The 19,025-nt window shown below is 55.7% G+C and overlaps 2 protein-coding genes across 2 annotated transcripts in view; one reads left to right on the forward strand and one right to left on the reverse strand.

Moving 5' to 3' along the window:
• The first annotated feature begins 782 nt into the window (after positions 1-782).
• Positions 783-15,913, forward strand: GDI2 (GDP dissociation inhibitor 2). The gene is made up of 11 exons (XM_063153640.1): positions 783-938; positions 8,744-8,851; positions 9,386-9,485; positions 10,421-10,555; positions 11,827-12,025; positions 12,289-12,420; positions 12,827-12,926; positions 13,506-13,677; positions 14,325-14,469; positions 14,771-14,825; positions 14,911-15,913. The coding sequence occupies exons 1-11, from the start codon at positions 894-896 to the stop codon at positions 15,064-15,066; spliced, it is 1,347 nt and encodes a 448-aa protein (XP_063009710.1). The 5' UTR covers positions 783-893; the 3' UTR covers positions 15,067-15,913.
• A 1,295-nt stretch (positions 15,914-17,208) lies between these two features.
• TASOR2 (transcription activation suppressor family member 2) overlaps positions 17,209-19,025 on the reverse strand; it is a 46,430-nt gene continuing 44,613 nt past the window's right edge. The window contains exons 22-24 of the mRNA XM_063155771.1: positions 18,736-18,911; positions 18,356-18,473; positions 17,209-18,071 (exon numbers count right to left, since the gene is read on the reverse strand). Of these exons, the coding sequence (XP_063011841.1) occupies positions 18,068-18,071; positions 18,356-18,473; positions 18,736-18,911 (298 nt within the window). The 3' untranslated portion in view covers positions 17,209-18,067. The remainder of the gene's footprint in view (positions 18,072-18,355; positions 18,474-18,735; positions 18,912-19,025) is intronic.

The raw sequence follows: 19,025 nt of genomic DNA on the forward strand, positions 1-19,025 counted from the left end.
GGATGCCCTTGAAATTAAGGATGCACCAAATAGGGGACTCCCTCCAAAAAGAGAACCCCATTCAATTGTATCCCCCACTAATGAGAGGTCCTCCAGAATTAAGAACCACCCCCAAACTGAGGATCCTCTCCTAAATTGAGGAAAAACCCCCAAATTGAGGAACCCCTAAACGGAGGATCCCCCCCAGACTGAAAACTCCCCCAAAATTATAAATACCCTGAACAGAGGAACCCCCAGGTTAAGGAGCCCACCAAAACTGAGGACCCCCCAAACCTGGGTCTGTCCCCAAATAAAAAACCCCCCATAAACCGAGGGCCCCTGTCCAAGTGGAGAAAATTCCCTAAACAGGAGAATCCCCCAAATGGAGGATCCATGAAAATTGAGGACCACCCCCCATTGAAGGGCCCCCCTAAACTGAGACCACCCCAAATAAAGGGCTCCCCCTTTAAACTGAGAACTCTCTCAAATTAAGAAACCCGTCCCCTTGAGGGCTCCCTAAAGTGAACTGCCCCCCAAATTGTGAGCCCCAGAAATGAAGGAGCCCCCCCAAATTTCGGACCCCCCCCCAATATAAAGTCTCCCCCCCGCGCACACCGAGCCCATAGGGGCGGCCGTGGGACTGCGCATGCGCGCCGCGCCCCCACCACGGTGGCAGCGCCGCTCGCGCGCGCATCGCTCCCGCCCCTTGAGTGACAGCCCCGCCAGCCAATGGCGTGGCGCATCCGGCCGTGATTGGCGGGCGCGTGGGCGGGGCGCAGGTGGCCCGGCCCCGCCCCTCCCGGCGCGGTCCCCTCACGGCGGCGGCTCCATTTTCTCGCGCTCCCGCGGCCCCCGCGTAGCGCCCGGTTCGCCTCAGCCCCGGCCGAGAGACCCCCGAGACACCGCGCGCCGCCATGAATGAGGAGTACGACGTGATCGTGCTGGGCACCGGCCTCACGGTGAGGAGCAGCCGCCGCCCGCTCGCGCCTCGGGCCTGCTGCGGGCGGCCGCCGCCCTGCCCCGCCCCGCCGCCCCCCCTCCGCCATCCCCCGGCTCCTGCGGCTGACCCCCTTCCCCAGCTCTCACCCACCCCGGCGCCGCTGTCCTTTGCCCGTCTATCACCTGATCATCCCCCCCAGGCTGGGTGTGAGCCCCCCCCCCGCCTGGGGCGCTCGGGGCTTTATCCCCTCCCCCAGGGTGTGCGGTGCCCTCCCCAGGCTCTCACCTGATTCTCACCCCACTCGCCCCATTCAGGCCGTGTTCTTCAGCTGTCACCTGTCCATCGTAGCCCCCCCGCCTCTGTCTGGATTCTCCCCCCTGTCCTTATCCCTAAAATTACTGGGGATCTGGTGTATGTGACCCCCTGGGGGACCCCTGGGTGCTTTCCCCTGTCATTAATTATCACAGCACCCCCTCGGCTTCAGTCCCACCCCCACCCTGGATCCTTTCCCATTCATCTCCAGCCCAGCCTGGGATCCTCCCCCTCCGCCCCTCAGCATTACCCGGGGGTCTGGTGCGTGTGACCCCCCCGGGGGACCCCTGCCTCATTTCCCCATCATTGACTCTCACAGCGCCCCGCAGCTCCAATCCCATCCCCACCCTGGATCCTTCTCCCCATCCCTAACTGGACCCCCGGGTGGGGGTTTTATATGATTTATATATATATATATATTTTATAAGAGCTCCTCGTGTTTGGATATCCCCGTCCCCGATCCGCGCCGCTCCCAGGGGGCCCCAGGAAATGCGGTTGTTTTGCGGAGCGAGGGCGTGGGGAGACTCGGACAACAAAACGCCGACGGGCATTTATTGCCTTTCATTTATTTTTTAATTATTACCTTATTTTTTTTTCCATTCACGCATCCCTTCCCCCTTCCCCCCGTACCCCAAGCCTAACGTGGCTGCAGGTCCGCGCAGGGTGGAGGCAGCCGTGCTTGTCCCCCCCCTCCATCCCCATTCCCGCTCCGCCTTTGCAGCCTTCGGCTCCATCCAGCCCTGACTGCAGCAGGAGGGGGATGGGAGGCTGGCGAGCCTGTCAAATTTCCCTTATTCCCCCCTCCAAAAAAAAATCCCCTTTCCTGCGGTGTGGCTGCATCCCGGTGATCCCTGAGCAGAGCTGACAGCTGATGGGGTGCGGCGGAGGGAGGGGGCCGAGCCCTGGTGGGGCTTTGTCCTATTGTGGAGGATGCAGCCCGCGCCGCAGGCAGCCCTGGGGAAAAAAAACCATGGCAGTGCCGCTGCCCGGGAGGTGTGCAGGGGGGTTTCTGCCCGTTCCTGCATCCCTGGGGGCCGGGAGATGCCACGGGAGGGCGGATTGCAGGTTCCAAATGCGAGGCATTGTTTGGGGAAGGGGGGAAGAAAATCCAATATGGTGGAAAGGTTTTCCTCCTTGTGCAAGTGGCCTTTCCTGCTTTTGTTCCCTCCTGTTGGTGGGGAGAGGTGGCTGGACAAAGGGATCTCTTCGGGGTTGGCCCAGTGGGGTTCCCCCACTTCCCCTGGGATGGAGATTAAATTGAAATCCAGGCGTGGTTTGGGTGCTGTGATTGATGGGGCTGCTGAAGGCACAGCTGGGTTATCATCCCTACTATCCCCCTCTTTTGGCTTTGGGGAGAGGGGTGACACAGCTGGGATGTGGCACAGGGGAAGGGGTAAGGGAAGGTGTAAGGTGTACCCTGAATGTGGCACAAGGGAAGGTGTAAGAAAGGTGTAAGGTGTACCTGGGATGTGGCACAAAGGAAGGTGTAAGGTGTACCCTGAATGTGACACAAGGGAAGGTGTAAGGTGTACCCTGAATGTGGCACAAAGGAAAGGTGTAAGGTGTGCCCTGAATGTGGCACAAAGGAAAGGTGTAAGGTGTGTGTCCATCTGCTCCAGGGGACACCCAACTGTCCCAGTTGCTTTCATTCCTTTCCAGGCTCTCCTTTGAGGAGGAGCAATGGCTTAGGAGGAAAAAGCTTCTTCCCCTTGATAGGGAAAGCTGGAGCCTGTGCTAAAGCCTGGCCCAGCCCAGCCAAGCAGGGAAAGGCACTTTTGGGGAGGTGAAATATAATGAGCTCGTAGTGAAGGGGCCTCCAATAGATCGGAGCTGCATTAAAATGTTAATTTATGCTTTAGTGTGAGCGGGGTATCAAGTTGGTGAACGCAGGGCTTAATCTCAAACTGACAAATGCCAGTGTAAATTTGACAAAAGGCCTCTTGTGAAATCACTTTTAAGACAAGCTCTTGCTAATGAGCAGCGGTTGAGTTAAAAGGAATAAATTAGGGCCGAATTTTAAGGTGTGCTGACCAAACTGCAGAGCCTGGGAATATCCAGGAGCTCGGATTTTGCTGCTGGTGTGCTGGCTTTGCCTCTGAAATACCAATTAGGGTGGGCTTGGTCTGGTCTTGAGCAGCTCGTGTGGAAAAGAATGGAAAGCAGAGGTGCTGGTGCAGCCATCCCAGAATCGCTGCTGCTGGCTCAGCCATTGTGAGCGGTGTCACAGCAGAGCTGGCTCAGGCTGCCCTGGAGGACCCTCCTGACAGCTGTGGTAGCAGTGGAAAAGGAGCTGGTACCTGTGGTGCCTGAGGAGAAGGAGCTGGAAACACATCCAGTTGTTGCTTTCCTTTCCCAGAGCAGCTGTCACAGAAGTTCTGGCGGTCAGGCTGCTCCTGGATTTGCTGCTGGAGCCCTTCAGGCCCCTGTTGTGGCTCTGAGGTTGTGTCTCTGCTGCTGGTCTGAAGGATTTTTTTCTTTTTCCAAAGGGAAAGTTCGGTTGTTGGTTTAAAGAGGAAGAATGAGTGGTTGGAGCTTTGTAAAAGAGCACAAATAAATCCATTGTAGTGGTCATTCTGGTTGGGTCTGTGGGGCCACTGGGTGCTGTGTGAATTCCACTGGGATGGATCTGGAAGTGCAACATGAATGTTTCAGGTGTTAATCTCTTCCTCAGCAGTAATGAAGGGCTAAAGGCAGCTTTAGGACTGGGATTACTGGCACTCCAGCTATTTCAGCTTTTCCCTTCTGTGTGCTGATCAGAGCCCCCATTGCAGTGCCAGCTCATAGAGATGTCTTAGCCCTGTGGGGAAAAATAATCCTGAATTATTGCTGATACAGTCCCTCAGACTTGCAGAACTCCATGGCTGCTCCTGCTCCCTCTGCCTGGATCACTGTGGATGAAGTGAGAGCTGCATCAGAGCTGGTAGATCTTCCAGCTGCCTCGTTCCTGCTGGGAATGGCTTTTCCAGGCTGCTGGAGCTTTAATAGCTTTAAGGTCCTTGTCTTAGGCTTTCTGTGTGCATCATGTGTGCCAGATTAGGGATCATCTTCCTGCAGCCCTACTGCCCAGCCCGGTTTTTAATCTGGTGCAGTGGTCACACACTGGAGAGCTCCTGGTGGCTGGATTTTCTCACCTCTCTTTTCAGTTCACAGAATTTCCCAGCCCACCGTGGTTCCCGCCTCTGCTGTGGGAGTGGCTCGGTGCTTCCTCGTTGGTTATGTCAGAGTGGGATGTTGTGCCTGGGGACAGGCTCTGTTGTCTGCCCTCCCTGCCTCTGCAGAGTTATTTTCCATGGGTTCTGGGATAATTGAACCCTCCAGTTGAGCCCCAGTAGGGGAATGCTCCGTTCCTGCTGAGGTTTCACTCTTTGCAGGCTGAGCTAAGCTGCTTACCTGCCAGCTGCCTCCCCATGGTAAAGCTATTCAAATCCACCTCAGAGATACAGATTCACTTTCTGTGGGAGCAGAGGAGCCACACTCATCGGTTCAGGATGTATTTATTCCCACAGGCCCGGGCTGTGTGGCCTGAAGAGCCTCAGAGTGACTGTGAGGCCCATGTGGGAGCATCTGCTGCAGGGGACACCCAGCTGTCCCAGCTGCTTTCATTCCTTCCACGGCTCTTCCTTTGAGGTGGAGCAATGGCTTAGGAGGAAAAGCTTCTTCCCTTTGATGGGGAAAGCTGGAGTCTGTCTGTCCTTTGGTAGCAGAGGGCATTGTTGCAGTGTGGTGAGGAGTTGTTCTGGCAGGTGTGGGATGAGCAGGAGCTGTTTGTGCAGGTGTGGGATGAGCAGGAGCTGTTTGTGCAGGTGTGGGATGGACAGGAGCTGTTTGTGCAGGTGTAGGGTGGGCAGGAGCTGTTTGTGCAGGTGTGGGATGAGCAGGAGCTGTTTGTGCAGGTGTGGGATGGGCAGGAGTTGTTCTGGCAGGTGTGGGATGGGCAGGAGCTGTTTGTGCAGGTGTAGGATGGGCAGGAGCTGTTTGTGAGGGTGTAGGATGGGCAGGAGCTGTTTGTGCAGGTGTAGTTTGAGCAGGAGCTGTTTGTGCAGGTGTAGGATGGGCAGGAGTTGTTCTGGCAGGTGTAGGGTGGGCAGGGGCTGTTTGTGCAGGTGTAGGGTGGGCAGGAGCTGTTTGTGCAGGTGTGGGATGGGCAGGAGCTGTTTGTGCAGGTGTAGTTTGAGCAGGAGCTGTTTGTGCAGGTGTAGGATGGGCAGGAGTTGTTCTGGCAGGTGTGGGATGGGCAGGAGCTGTTTGTGCAGGTGTAGTTTGAGCAGGAGCTGTTTGTGCAGGTGTTGGATGGGTCAGGCAGTGAGAGCTGGAATTGCCGGTGACCCTGCCCAGGTGACCCTGCCCAGGCTGGAGCAGGGCTCTCCAGAGGCGCCAGCCCAGCCCAGCCATGTGTGCCCGTCCCTGGGCACAGCCAGCCCTCGCTGCCTTTCCAAGAACGCGCCTGGCAGTGCCAGAGCCGCTGCCGAGGCCGAGGGGATTTTGCTCGGTGCCCAATCCTCCCCTGGGCGCCGGTACAGGAGCAGCCCTGGCTCCAGTTTCCATCGGGCTGTCTGAGCCTTGCTGAACTGCCGCCCTACTTGGAGGAAATCCACGGAAACCTCCTTGCTTCCCTCCGTTCCTCAAGGCCTCTGCATGCACAGGGGCTGGCCATGACCAGCTCCTGCCTCCAGGGAGGAGCTCATGGTCTTCAGCAAGCATGGAAACACCAACACCTCCAAGTCACTCCTTATTTTTATTTCCATGGACTCCCAGTGGATGTGCTGTCCCCACATTGCAGTGCTGGTTTCTCCCTGGTTCCCTGGCCATTTGCAGCAGCTCAGATCGTTCATTCAGCAGCACAAAGAGCTCCCGGGAGCTGGTAACCTGACCTGGCTGAGGCAGAGCGCTGTAGTGTGACTGCAATTTGCATGGCTTCTGTTGGATCTGGATAGCCGGGGCTCTCCCTGCTGTGTCCTGCTGCTGCTGTCAGCAGCTGCCCCCTGTTCCTGTTTGGTGGTGGTGACGTTTATAAACCAGCAGAAAACGCAGAGATTTGAACTGTGACACTTCCTTTTTTTATTTGCCCTCCAAACTGTCCCCAGCCCTCCCTTATCAGGACAGGCCGTTTGTTTTCCCTGCTCCCTGACCCGAGTGACAGCGTCACACATCCAGCGCTTCCCAGTGCCACGGCCAGCGCTGCATCCACAGGAATTGCTGAGCTGGGAGGATAAATCCATTGTGCAGCTTCATGGCCATCCATCATGGCTGCACGGGGAAGTGGCCTGAAAGGGCTGGGCAGGATTTCAGAGTGCTCAGTGAGCCTTGGGTTGAGCAGCAGGGTAAGAGCTCCACCCCAGTCCCACAGCCCTGCCCCATGGGTGGGAGTGGAGAGGAGCTTAAGGCCTCTTGTTTCTTGTGCTGGTGCCCCCATTCACTCCGAGGGATGCACACTCCTCTTCTGGGAACACAGAGCAAGGAATGCTTTGAGGTTAAGTGGGTGACTGAGATCAGCTGACATCCACATCAGTGGATGTGGCTTGTGCAGCTTTTCCTGAGCTCCCTCCCTCCTTTTGGTGCTGATTTAGTCGTGAAACCCTGGTTGGCTTCCTTGTGGCTCAGCTCCAGCGTGGACACTCGCAGCCCTGTGCCACCGTCTGGCCGGGCTGGTGAGCCAGGGCTGTGGGAGATGTTCCAGGGATAAATCACAGCCACAGAGCTCTGTCAGTGTAACTGCTCAGGGATGAGGCCCGTGGTGTGGCAGTCCTGCCTCGGGTGTGGTTAATCATTAACGCTGGAGCCACTTTTACTCCTGTGGTTACTCAGCGGTGTAGGCTTTGAGTAATGACTCCACACGGGATTTGGTGCAGCTGTATGTGCTGGGAGGATCTCTGCTTGCTCCAGCCTGTGGGGAAAGAAGGAGGAACCTTGTAGGATCCTTGGAAGGATGGTACCTTGGAAGGAAGGAGCTTTTGTGGAAGCGCTGTGGCTCACTACTCACAGTCCACGTGGTGATGATGAGGCCTTGTGGGCACCGTGCTGGAAATCTTCCCTGACTTCAGGCACTGAATTCAGAGTGTCCTTGCTGTGTGTGAGACTTTGCTCCTCAGGTCCTTGGCTGGATTGTGGTGACATCCTGGTGGGTGACAGACTGGCCTGCGCTGCCCTGCTGTCCCAACAGAGAAGGTTTTTGCAGTGCCACCTGGAAGCAGCAGCACAGCAAATCCTCAGCCAGCCATCCCTGCACCTGCAGATGTCTGACCTTAGAACAAAACAGTCCCTGAGAGCTGCTGAAGTTGATTTTACAGCTTCCTTTACAGCCAGGATTGACTGGAGTCAGGATTTACACAAACAATCCGCAGTGGGAACTCCTGGTGTTTGTGGTTTTCCTGCCTGACACCTGCACTGGTCGGGCTGGAGCTGGAAATGAACCTCGTGTGCTCCACAGGAGGGGAGTCCTGCCTGAGGGGCTCCTGGAGTAAACAGGAAAGGTCTCCTGGGGACACAGATCTGCAGCAGGGCCAGCCTGCCTGCACGAGTCCTGGCAGATGTGCAGGGCTGGCATCTCAGCAGCTGGGTGGGGGTTTCACACTGAATGAAAGATTTGCAATGGTTTGGGTGGAGAGACCTTAAAAACCACCCTGCCACGGCTGGGGCACCTTGCACTGGAGCAGGGCTCCAGGCCCCCTCCAGTGAGCCCCAGCCACCATGTGAGATGTGGCCAGGACCTACCAGAGAGATCCTGGTGAGGAATGGGAGCTCAGCTGCTGCAGGAGCTGAGGCAGGGCAAGATCAGGAAGCCCTCCGAGATAAGCTGTCCTAAGCACACAGACATTGGAGTTTTTGTTAAGCTCCTTGGCCGGGGAGTGCCAGCGCCGGTGCAGAGTTGTGTTTGAGTGGGGATTTAGCTGTGCAAGGGCTGAGCTGGTCCTGCAGCCTGTGTGTGCTCTGCAGTCACACACAGCAGCTGATCTGCTGCTCCTCGGGGGGCACAGAGCAAGGAGAGCAACGCTGAGCTGGTAAAGCACCCAAATGCCTTCATTTATTCTTTATGCTGCTCTCTGAGAGAAGCTGGTGATTATCCTGAGTGTCCCAGTGTGGCAAATATTAATAATTGAAGTTCTGAGGAGACTGATTGAAGTCCAGGTAAGATTTCATTCTCCTGCTGCCTCTGTGTGCACACCCTTAAACTGACACCTGGTGCCTTAGAGGACAGATTATCCTTTGGCTCCAATGCATGGAATTCCCAAAAATTTCCTCAGGGAAGCCCTGATAGGTGGTGGTTGTGCAGGGATCCAACCTACACAAAATCTCTGACCTCTTGCTTGGCTTGCCCAGAGTAGACAATAAATTTATTCAGAGGTTAATCTGCCTCCAGGAGGTGCCTGAATTCTGGAATGAGGCAGCTGCTGTGCATGTTTGCAGAGGGCTGTGCAGCTGCAATGGAGCTGTCTGAACGTGCAGTTAGGGAAAATGGGGAGGAGGAGGCTCCAGTGCAGCTGACCTGTCCCTTGCATCCTTTCCTCCCTGCAGGAATGCATCCTCTCCGGGATTATGTCAGTGAATGGAAAGAAAGTCCTTCACATGGATCGGAACTCGTACTATGGAGGGGAAAGTGCTTCCATTACACCCCTGGAAGATGTAAGTGTGGCAGACCCATCCTTGTGCTCTTCCTGGCACACAAAGGGATTTCATCCCCCTTGGCCTTGGGGGGGCTTCACATTAATGACTCTGAGGGTCTTTGGGTAAGGGAGGTTTATGGCACTTGCTCAGCAGCGGGCAAGATGCCAGTGTGGGGTGTTTGGAGTTGGAGGGTTGTGCTTGTTTCCTGCAATTCCCACTTGGAATCCCAGCAAATCCAAGCACAGAGCGTTCAGAGCTGTTACAGCTGGCTGTTAAAACTCTGCAGCTAAACTGTAAATTGGACTTAAGAAATGCCATTAAACAGTCCATCATACATCCCCAAAGCCTGGATGAGCAGAATTACACTGCCTGCTTCTTCCTGTGACAACTCACTGGATGTGTTTGTGTGCTCCAAACTCAGATTGGAGCTCAAACTGAAGAGCTTGTGTTCAGCCTGGAGCTGTGGGCGTGGAAAGTGTGTCCATGTGTGGGAGAAATGACACCCAGACAGATTTCCTGGGCTATAATAAGTTCTGTATTCTCTCTCCAAAGCTCTACAAAAGGTTTAATCTCCCGGGAACTCCACCAGAATCTATGGGGCGGGGAAGAGACTGGAACGTGGACCTCATTCCTAAATTCCTTATGGCTAATGGTGAGTGACCCTGAGCTCCCAGATACTCCTGGGTGCTGGAATAGGACAGGAACTGCCAATCCTAAAATCCTTATCCTTGGATCTGTGTGCTCCAGTGCTGGACTGGGCTAGAGCAAACCCCTTATTAGTGAAGGGTTCCCAGTGCAGGGCCTAAAACCAGCCCTGGCTGCTGGAATCCCATCCTGGAGCACCAGGGATGGATGGATGAGGGATTGGATGGATGGATGGATGGATGGATGGATGGATGGAATGGATGGAGGGATGATGGATGAATGGAATGGATGGATGGAATGGATGATGGATGGATGGATGATGGATGGATGGATGGATGATGGATGGAATGGATGGACGGACGGATGGACGGACGGACGGATGGACGGACGGACAGATGGATGGACGGACGGACGGATGGATGCAGGGATGGATGGATGATGGATGGATGGATGGACGGACGGATGGATGGATGCAGGGATGGATGGATGATGGATGGATGGATGGACGGACGGAAGGATGGACGGACAGGGATGGATGATGGAGGGATGATGGAGGGATGGATGATGGATGGATGGATGGATGGAGGGATGATGGATGATGGATGGATGGATGGATGCATGGATGATGGATGGAGGGATGGAGGGATGGAGGGATGGAGGGATGGAGGGATGGAGGGATGGAGGGATGGAGGGATGGATGGATGGATGGATGGATGGATGGATGGATGGATGGATGGATGGATGGATGGATGGACGGACGGATGGACAGGGCAGTGCCTGGCTCAGGGCTGCTGCAGTGGAAGAACAGATGGATCCCAGCCAAGGCTGGGTGCTTTAGTCCCAGCCTGCCCAGCCTGCAGAGGGAATTGAGCACGGGAAGGGTTTGTTGCCGTGGGAGCTGCTGTGTCTGTGTCTGACTGTGCCAAACCCCTTCCCCTGCAGGTCAGTTGGTGAAGATGCTGCTCTACACAGAAGTCACTCGTTACTTGGACTTCAAGGTGATCGAGGGCAGCTTCGTCTACAAGGGAGGAAAGATCTACAAAGTTCCTTCCACTGAGGCAGAAGCTTTGGCCTCCAGTGAGTAGCTGCACCTTTTCTGTTCCCTTTGAATTCCCTAAACAGAGGCAAACCCATCCCTTGGGATATCCTTGATGCTCCTCATGCTTTAAGGAGCATCCTCAGGGCTCTCCTGCACCTCTTTGTCTTCAGACCCCCCTTGCTGTGAGCCTTGGGTTTGCTGAGCTGTTTTCTTGGAGCTTCCGAGCTGCCCGTTCAGTGAGATTCTGCTGAGAGCCTGGCAGTGTTTTCCTTCCCCAGGAGGTTCCATCTGGGGCTCATCTCCCACCTCTGCCATAAATATTTGCTGTCATGTCCTCGTTGGAATTGTGTGTGTGAAAAACATTGCAGGCAAATTGGAATGACTAATTCTGACCTGTGGCACCTCAAACCTTAAGTAGTGCCTACTTAGATCTCACTGCTCAAATGAAGCTAATAACAGTGTGGTGGAATCCATTAGGCTCTAGAGGGCATTCCATGAGCTGCAGGCATGGGATGTGTTCAGCAGCACCTCTGAAACATCTTCTGATGAAGTGACTCCTGCAGTTGAGGCCCCAGATCCGCAGGGCTGAGCCTTTCTCATGGCAGATGTCCCTGTGTGCTGAAGGAACCAGGAATTCCTTCTTTTGGCCACGTCTCCTGTGTGGTCTCCAGGACACTCATCCTGGCAGGACTGGAGGTGCTGCACTGCCCTCGTGTTTCCAGTCTTGCTTCTGCAGTTTGTGGAGAGCTCAAGTGCAGAAGTGGAGCCTTGTCCAGCCTCATGTTTGGGGTTTGAGGGACAGGACAAAGGGGAATGGCCTCAGGCTGAAGGAGGGCAGGGTTAGACAGGATCTGGGGAAGGAATTCCTGGCTGGGAGGGTGGGGAGGAGCTGGGCTGGAATTGCCAGAGCAGCTGGGGCTGCCCTGGATGGATCCCTGGCAGTGTCCAAGGCCAGGCTGGACATTGGAGCAACCTGGGACAACAATGGGAGGTGTCCCTGCCATAGGGGTGGAACTGAGGCCCTTTAAGGTCCCTTCCAACCCAAACCATTCCTTGTTTGAACACTCAGGGGTTCCTACCCACTGCTGCAATGGGAAAGGCACAAAAGTCACTGAGGGATCTGAATTCTGCCAAACCCCTGGTTCTGAACTCTACCAAACCCCTGGTTCTGAACTCTACCAAACCCCTGGTTCTGAATTCTCCCAACCCTTGGTTCTGAATTCTACCAAACCCCTGGTTCTGAGCTCTCCCAGCCCCTGGTTCTGAGCTCTCCCAGCCCCTGGCTCTGAGCTCTCCCTCCCTGTTTCAGGTTTGATGGGTCTGTTTGAGAAGCGCCGCTTCAGGAAGTTCCTGGTGTACGTGGCCAACTTTGACGAGAACGACCCGCGGACCTTCGAGGGCGTGGACCCCAAGAAAACCACCATGAGGGACGTGTACAAGAAGTTTGACCTGGGCCAGGATGTCATTGACTTCACAGGCCATGCCCTCGCTCTCTACAGGACTGATGAGTAAGTGGGAGGGGTCAGCTGCTCCCCAAATCCCAGGGTTTGGGGTCATTATGGGATTGATTGGTTATTTTAAACATGGAGGGTTCCTGGGTAAAACTTGTGCCACCAAGTGCTCCTCAAAGGAGCTGCCAGGGAAGCAGTGCCAGGAGCAGCTGCAGGGTGGGGAAGGAGGCGCCATGGGAAGGCAGAGTTTGCTCTCTGGGTGTGTTCTGCTGGAAGTGCTGCTTTGGGAACGTCCCAAACGGTGTCGCTGTCCTTCCCAGCTATCTAGATCAACCCTGCCAAGAAACAATCAACAGGATCAAGCTGTACAGCGAGTCCCTGGCTCGGTACGGGAAGAGCCCCTACCTGTACCCCCTGTATGGCCTGGGAGAGCTGCCCCAGGGATTTGCAAGGTGAGCTGCACTTGGCTTGCACTTGGTTTGCACTTGGTTTTCACTTGGCTTGCACTTGGCTTGCACTCTGGGTTTCCTCCAGTGGGCTGTGCAGTGGAGCTGGATGTGTGGAGTCACTGCTTGAGCTTCCAGAATGTGCTGCTGCACAACATGCTGTGCTCCTTAATGGTTCTTTCACTTAATTAAGAGATGGTTCCTCCACGTGAGATTCTTTCTCTGTGGGCTTGTTCACCTCTGGATTTGCTGAGGGGTGCTGTTGGCAGAGTGTTTATCCTTTGTGTTTAAGCAGAGGGTTTTGAGGAGGTTTAAGTCTGAGGAGGGGTTTATCCAAGAGGAGCAGCCCCTGGGGCTGGAAGGGCTGCTCAGGTGCAGCCCTGGAGGTGCTGAAGGGATTTTCCTGTTGCAGGCTCAGTGCAATCTATGGAGGCACCTACATGCTCAACAAGCCCATCGAGGAGATCGTCATCGAGAACGGCAAAGTGGTCGGGGTCAAGTCTGAGGGGGAGGTACGGACCCTTCCCTCCTTCCCTGCTCCCCTTGTGCCCCTCAAACTCAAACTCACATCTTCTGGGTTTGATCACAGAGACAAAACCCTTTCTAAGCCCAAGGGCCAAACGTTGGGCCGGGGCTGTTGTCCCTGTGCCAGCTCGCTGAACACACAATGTCCTGATGGGCAGAGCCCTCAGCACCCCTGCTCCAGGAGTTGGGGTGAAGTCTCCATGGGCTGGCAGGGAATAATTCAGGGAGGGAGCTGCTCCTCGTGTCCAGCTCTGCCCTTGGCACTCTCAGCTGCTCTGACAGCTGGCACGTGGCCTTCCTGCAGCTTCTGCACCACCTGGCTGGATGGAGCTGGGAATGCTGCCAGCTTGGGAGCTGAGTGGGCACTGATGGGACAGCTGAGCACTTGCTGGTGGGATAACGTGTCCCTTGGGGTGGGAATGACGTGTCCTGGCTGGGAACAGAGGTGACAGTCCATGCTAGAGACCAGAGTGTGTGCCTGGAGGCTTCAGATGGATAAATGGTAAATTGTTACTGGAGGAGCCATCTCTGATGTGAGCTGGGTGATTCTCGCCGTTGGCTCTCAGGTGGCTCGCTGCAAACAGCTCATCTGCGACCCCAGCTACGTGTCAGACCGTGTGACCAAGGTGGGCCAGGTGATCCGGGTCATCTGCATCCTCAGCCACCCCATCAAGAACACAAACGATGCCAACTCGTGCCAGATCATCATTCCACAGAACCAGGTCAACCGGAAATCAGGTGTGTGCAGGGGGTGAGCTGGGACAGGGACAGGGACAGGGACAGCTCCTGCCCTGCCCCAGGGGCTGCTGGGGCCCAGCAGGGCTGAGCTGCACTTAGGGAAGGGACGTGGGAGGAGCTGTGGTTGGAAAACCTCGTGAGGAACCTGTGGCCGGAAATGGCCCAGACTGGGAGAGGTGGGGAAGGGGCTGCTGGCCTGGAACAGAGCACTGGGAATCCCAGCAGATTTTGGGAGCTATCGTGGGAAACTGAGTTTTGGGCATCTCCCATGTCCAGGCTGCTCAGCCAGGAGATGAGAGCATGCAGGGCGAGGATGGGACTCACTGCAGGTTCTCCAAATGACCCAGGGGGTGCCAGGTGTCAGGGCAGCGGGAAGAGATGTGGGCACTGTTTGGGATGGGAGTGAGGAGCTTTTGGCATGAGGGTGGAGAAAGTTTTGGGATGAGGCTGGGGAGGTTTTGGGATGGGGCTGGAGGAGGTTTTGGGATGGGGCTGGAGGAGGTTTTGGGATGAGGCTGGAGAAGGTTTTGGGATGAGGCTGGAGAAGGTTTTGGGATGAGTCTGAGGAGGTTTTAGGATGGGGCTGAGGAAGTTTTGGGATGAGGTTGGAGAAGGTTTTGGGCTGCAGCTGTGCCCTGTCCCCCCAGATATCTACGTGTGCATGATCTCCTCTGCCCACAACGTGGCGGCGCAGGGCAAGTACATCGCCATCGCCAGCACCACCGTGGAGACCGCGGACCCCGAGAAGGAGATCAAGCCAGCCCTGGACCTCCTGGAGCCCATTGAGCAGAAGTGAGTCCTCAGCCAGCCCCTGTCCCTCTGCTGGGGGACACTGAGTCCTCAGCCAGCCCCTGTCCCTCTGCTGGGGGACACTGAGTCCTCAGCCAGCCCCTGTCCCCATGCTGGGACCTCTGGAGCCTGCCCAGAGCTGGTCGAGCTGAGTGTGCTCAGCACTTTGAGCGCTGCCCTTGCACTGAACCACTCCTGCTCTGAACCCATCCTTCCAAGCCAAACCAAACCAAACCAAGCCAAACCAAACCAAACCAAACCAAACCAAGCCAAACCAAAGCAAGGCTGTTTCTCCCCTGTCCAGGTTTGTGAGCATCAGTGACCTGTTTGCACCGACCGACCCGGGAACCGAGAGCCAGGTGAGTGAGGGCTGAGCCGGGCTGGGCAGGGCTGGGCTCCAGCTGCAGCTCCAGCTCGGGGCTCCAATGCTGCCTCTGCCTGCAGATCTTCATCTCGCGCACCTACGACGCCACCACCCACTTCGAGACGACGTGTGATGACATCAAAGATATTTATAAGAGGATGATGGGATCAGAGTTCGACTTCGAGGAGATGAAACGCAAGAAGAACGACATCTACGGGGAGGAGGAGCAGCAGTAATGAGAGTCTCTAATTAGGAGAAGTTTAAATCGGCTAATATGAATATATAAGGAACTTAATGAACACTGTACGAAATTCAATATTGTAAGGCCTGCTTTTGTAATCCCATCTCTGAGAGATTGAAGAGTACTGCACTGGTAATGTTCCCTTTTTGGATATCATGTGTTAATTATTTCATTCTAGTAGGGCTGCTGTCCAGAATCTGGCAAATTCCTGACTGATATTCCTGACTAACCTCGTAAGCAGAAAGGCAGACTGAACTTACTCTTATTATTATTATTTTTGCAGACGTAGACGTGGGTGCAGATTTGAAATAACTCATTGACAGCTGTGTCTTACCTTGTCTTTTTAATCATTTGTAAAACATCCTTCACAATCCTGTGCTTCTGGTGAGCTCGTAGATGTGACGCTGATGTCACTCAAACCTGATATCAAGGAAAATAGAAACTGAGCACTCCATTATTGTGGACAGCATCCCTAAAAGTCTCTCCCATCAATCTTAACTCTGTGGCAAAGTTGTATCATGGACAAAGCCCACACCTATTGTAGCAGCAAATGTTGGCTTCGTTCTGGGCACAGAACTTAACCTCCACTTAAGCTTCTAAACCCGTTTACATCGGTTGGGACACAGCTGTGCCTCAGGCTCCTTTGTGTTTTAATCTTAATAAAATTGAGAGAACAAATTACAGAGCAGGCAAGATGTGGAAGTATTTTCTGTCCCCCGGTGGCTTCTCGGATGGACCAAACGGCGCTGCGGTATCGGCATGACAGAGCCTGTGCTTCTCGTGTCTCCTGAAGGCTCCAAATGATTTCTGTACTGCGAAGTAAAGCCAAATTCTGGAAACCAGTCCTGGCCTCTGGTCTGATTCACTTCAGTTCCGGGAGCAGCAGCTCCAGGCTGAGACCCTGCAGCATCTCTGTCTGCCAGGGCTGAGACGGGAGCGTTTCCTGCAGGAGGGCATTCCCTGGTTCCACGGGGGCATTCCCTGGTTCATGGGAGCATTCCCTGGGTCCATGGGAGCGTTTCCTGCAGGAAGGCATTCCCTGGTTCCACGGGGGCATTCCCTGGTTCATGGGAGCGTTTCCTGGTTCCACGGGAGCGTTTCCTGCAGGATGGCATTCCCTGGTTCATGGGAGCATTCCCTGGTTCCACAGGAGTGTTTCCTGCAGGATGGCATTTCCTGGGTCCGTGGTTCTTTCCAGCTTGTGCTGCTCTGGCTGTGTGTGGTGGGGCAGGTGTGGCTCAGGCTGTGCTGGCACAGTCCCTGTTCCTGCAGCCACCCGGTGCCACAGCTGGAAATGGCAGCAATAATCCCTGTTGGGCTGCTCTCCATCCTCAACAGGAGCTGTTCGAGCCCGAGCCATCCTTCCCCATTCCCTGGCTGGCACAGCCACGCCAAGTGCCAGGAGAACGGAGGGAGCCTCAGAGCAGCTCTCCAAGGTGGCACGGGCTTCCCCTGGCAGGTTCCCACACAGGAACTGGGGTTTGATCCTATCGCGGCCCCAAAGCTGAGCCGAGCCCGCCTGGGCCTTCCCCTCCCCTTCCTCCAGACCGGGCTTCTGGCACCTCCTCCTCCCCGGCTGCCACTGGCAGAACAATCCTGAGGTGCCCCTGGCAGGAACAATTCCTGAGGTGCCACTGGCAGAACAATCCTGAGGTGCCCCTGGCAGGAACAATTCCTGAGATGCCACTTCCAGCACCACCTCCTGAGGTGCCACTTGCAGGAACAATTCCCAAGGTGCCCCTAGCAGCAGCAATTCCCCAGGTGCCACCTGCAGGAACAATCCTGAGGTGCCACTTGCAGGAACCCTTCCCACCCTCGGCTGCTGGGAGTGGGGTGGGGAAGCTCCCTCTGTGCCATGCCCATAAACCAGGTGGAAAAGAAATAATCCCATTATCCCTACCTGCTGTAACCTGCTCATTCCTCTGGTCATTCCATCCATCCTGCAGGGAAGCTGGGATCCATCATCCAGGAGCCCACCATGGTCTTGCTCACTCCTGGCTGCTTCCCCTCCTCTGTCCCAGCTGGCAAATCCCCTGCCCTCCCTGTCCCTGCTGGGAAAGGCTGGATGCTGAGCTGGATGCTGAGCTGGATGCTGAGCAGGATCCCCTCTCCAGAAAGCAGAGCTGTGTGCCATTCGTGATTTTGGAGGTTTTATTAATCAAACTCTTTACAAAGTCATCCTGTACAGAGTGACCTCGCAGTCCTGATTTAAAAACGAGCTGAGGGACGCCCCTGCCCCGCGGAGCCGGGCGGGAACGGGGCTGGGCTGCTCCTTTCCCCCATAAATAAAAGAGCTTATTCTGTTCCTGCTTCCCACTATTTACAGGGTTCCTGTGCTGGGATTCCACGAGCCCCAGCAGGGAACCGGTACCAGGAGGCAGCAGGGCTGAGCTGAAATGTAGTGTGGGCCTGAACAGCAACGACCACGTGGAAAAGGGATTTGTTCTCATTCCTCATCTTCAAGTACACTTTGGGAAATTCATTTGCCTGCTCCAATGGCAGCTGCATGAAAAGACTTCAAACCACTCCAATAATTTACCTGTACCGTTTAAAAAGAACTTTCCTATGTGAGACTGGATGGCAGGGAATGAATCCCCTGAGGGTTTGCATTTCCCACCTTTAAATAAGATTTATGTACAGAGCTAAACCCGACTTTCCCCCGCCCCCAGCAGCTGCTGGGATGGATGGTGGGGATCCACTGGCATTCATGGGATGAGAGGTGGGGATCCACTGGGATGGATGGGATCCACTGGGATGGAGGGTGGGGATCCAGTAGGATCACTGGGATTGATGGGATTGACTGGGATGGTTGGTAGGGAACCACTGGGATGGTGGGGATCCACTGGGATGGTGGGGAACCATTGGGATGGTGGGGAACCATTGGGATGGTGGGGAACCATTGGGTTGGATGGTGGGGATGTCCCCCACAGGACCGGGGTGCCCAAACTGGTGCCACAGGGCCTGGGGAGGAGCCGTGTCCTGGTGGCTTCACTTTGTCACCTGCAACACAGAGACGTGGCCCAGGTCAGTGCCTGGCACCCTCTGGGCAGTGCCAGCCTCCTGCAGGGCCTCCCCAGGGCCAGGCCTGGAGCTTTTCCCATTTTCCAGGTGTGGCTCTGCTGGATCCAGCTGCAGGAATCGGTGCTGACTGGCACATCCCACACCCAGCACTCTGGGATGGTCCCTGCCCTGCTGTTGGATCCCAGCTCCCTGCTGGCCACCCCACAGCCAGCCCTGAGCTGTTCCCAGCTTTTTGGGATCGATCCCAAGCTTTCCCCTCTTACCAGTAGCTTCTTCTGAAGGGAGCAGCCACTTTCTGCACCGTCCCGAGGAAGGTGGAGATGTCAGCCACCAGAATTCCGTTGCTTTCCAGCATCTCCCTGCAGCTGCTGCTGGGGTTTTCTGCAAGGGGAGCAGCAACAGCTCCGTTAATTCCAACAGAGGAGTTTGTTCCTAAACCTGTGGGGAACATCCCTAAACCCCACCGTGGCTGCTCTGCCAACACCCTCAGCCACCCACGGCTCCAAAAACAGCCAAAAAATCCCAAATTCCCTTTCAGCACCCACACCTGCAAGAAGCAATTCCCCCAGCAGCAGAACAGGGGTTTTTTATCCCTCCCAGCCCTCCCCAGGCCCTTCCACAGCGCAGGGCTGGGACCCCTCACCTGTGAGGAACACGGCGAAGCGGGCGCGGACGTGCTGCGCCTGCAGCCCCAGCAGGCACTGGGCGCTCCGGGGCTCGGCCGCCGCATCGCAGCCGTGGAAGGGCAGCAGCTCCAGCAGCTCTGCCCCCTGGCACCACCTCAGCAGCTGCTGCTTCCTCTGGGCACTGCCATCGGCCCTGCCGAGAGAGGGGCACGGCTCAGGGAGCGAGCGGGCAGGGTGGGATTTGCTTTTCCAGGTGGATTTTCCGGCCCCACGGGTGATTTCTGAATCCAAAGTGGAAAATTCCCCC

This window comes from Melospiza melodia, chromosome 4 (assembly GCF_035770615.1).
Source record: "Melospiza melodia melodia isolate bMelMel2 chromosome 4, bMelMel2.pri, whole genome shotgun sequence".
Lineage (NCBI taxonomy): Eukaryota > Metazoa > Chordata > Aves > Passeriformes > Passerellidae > Melospiza > Melospiza melodia.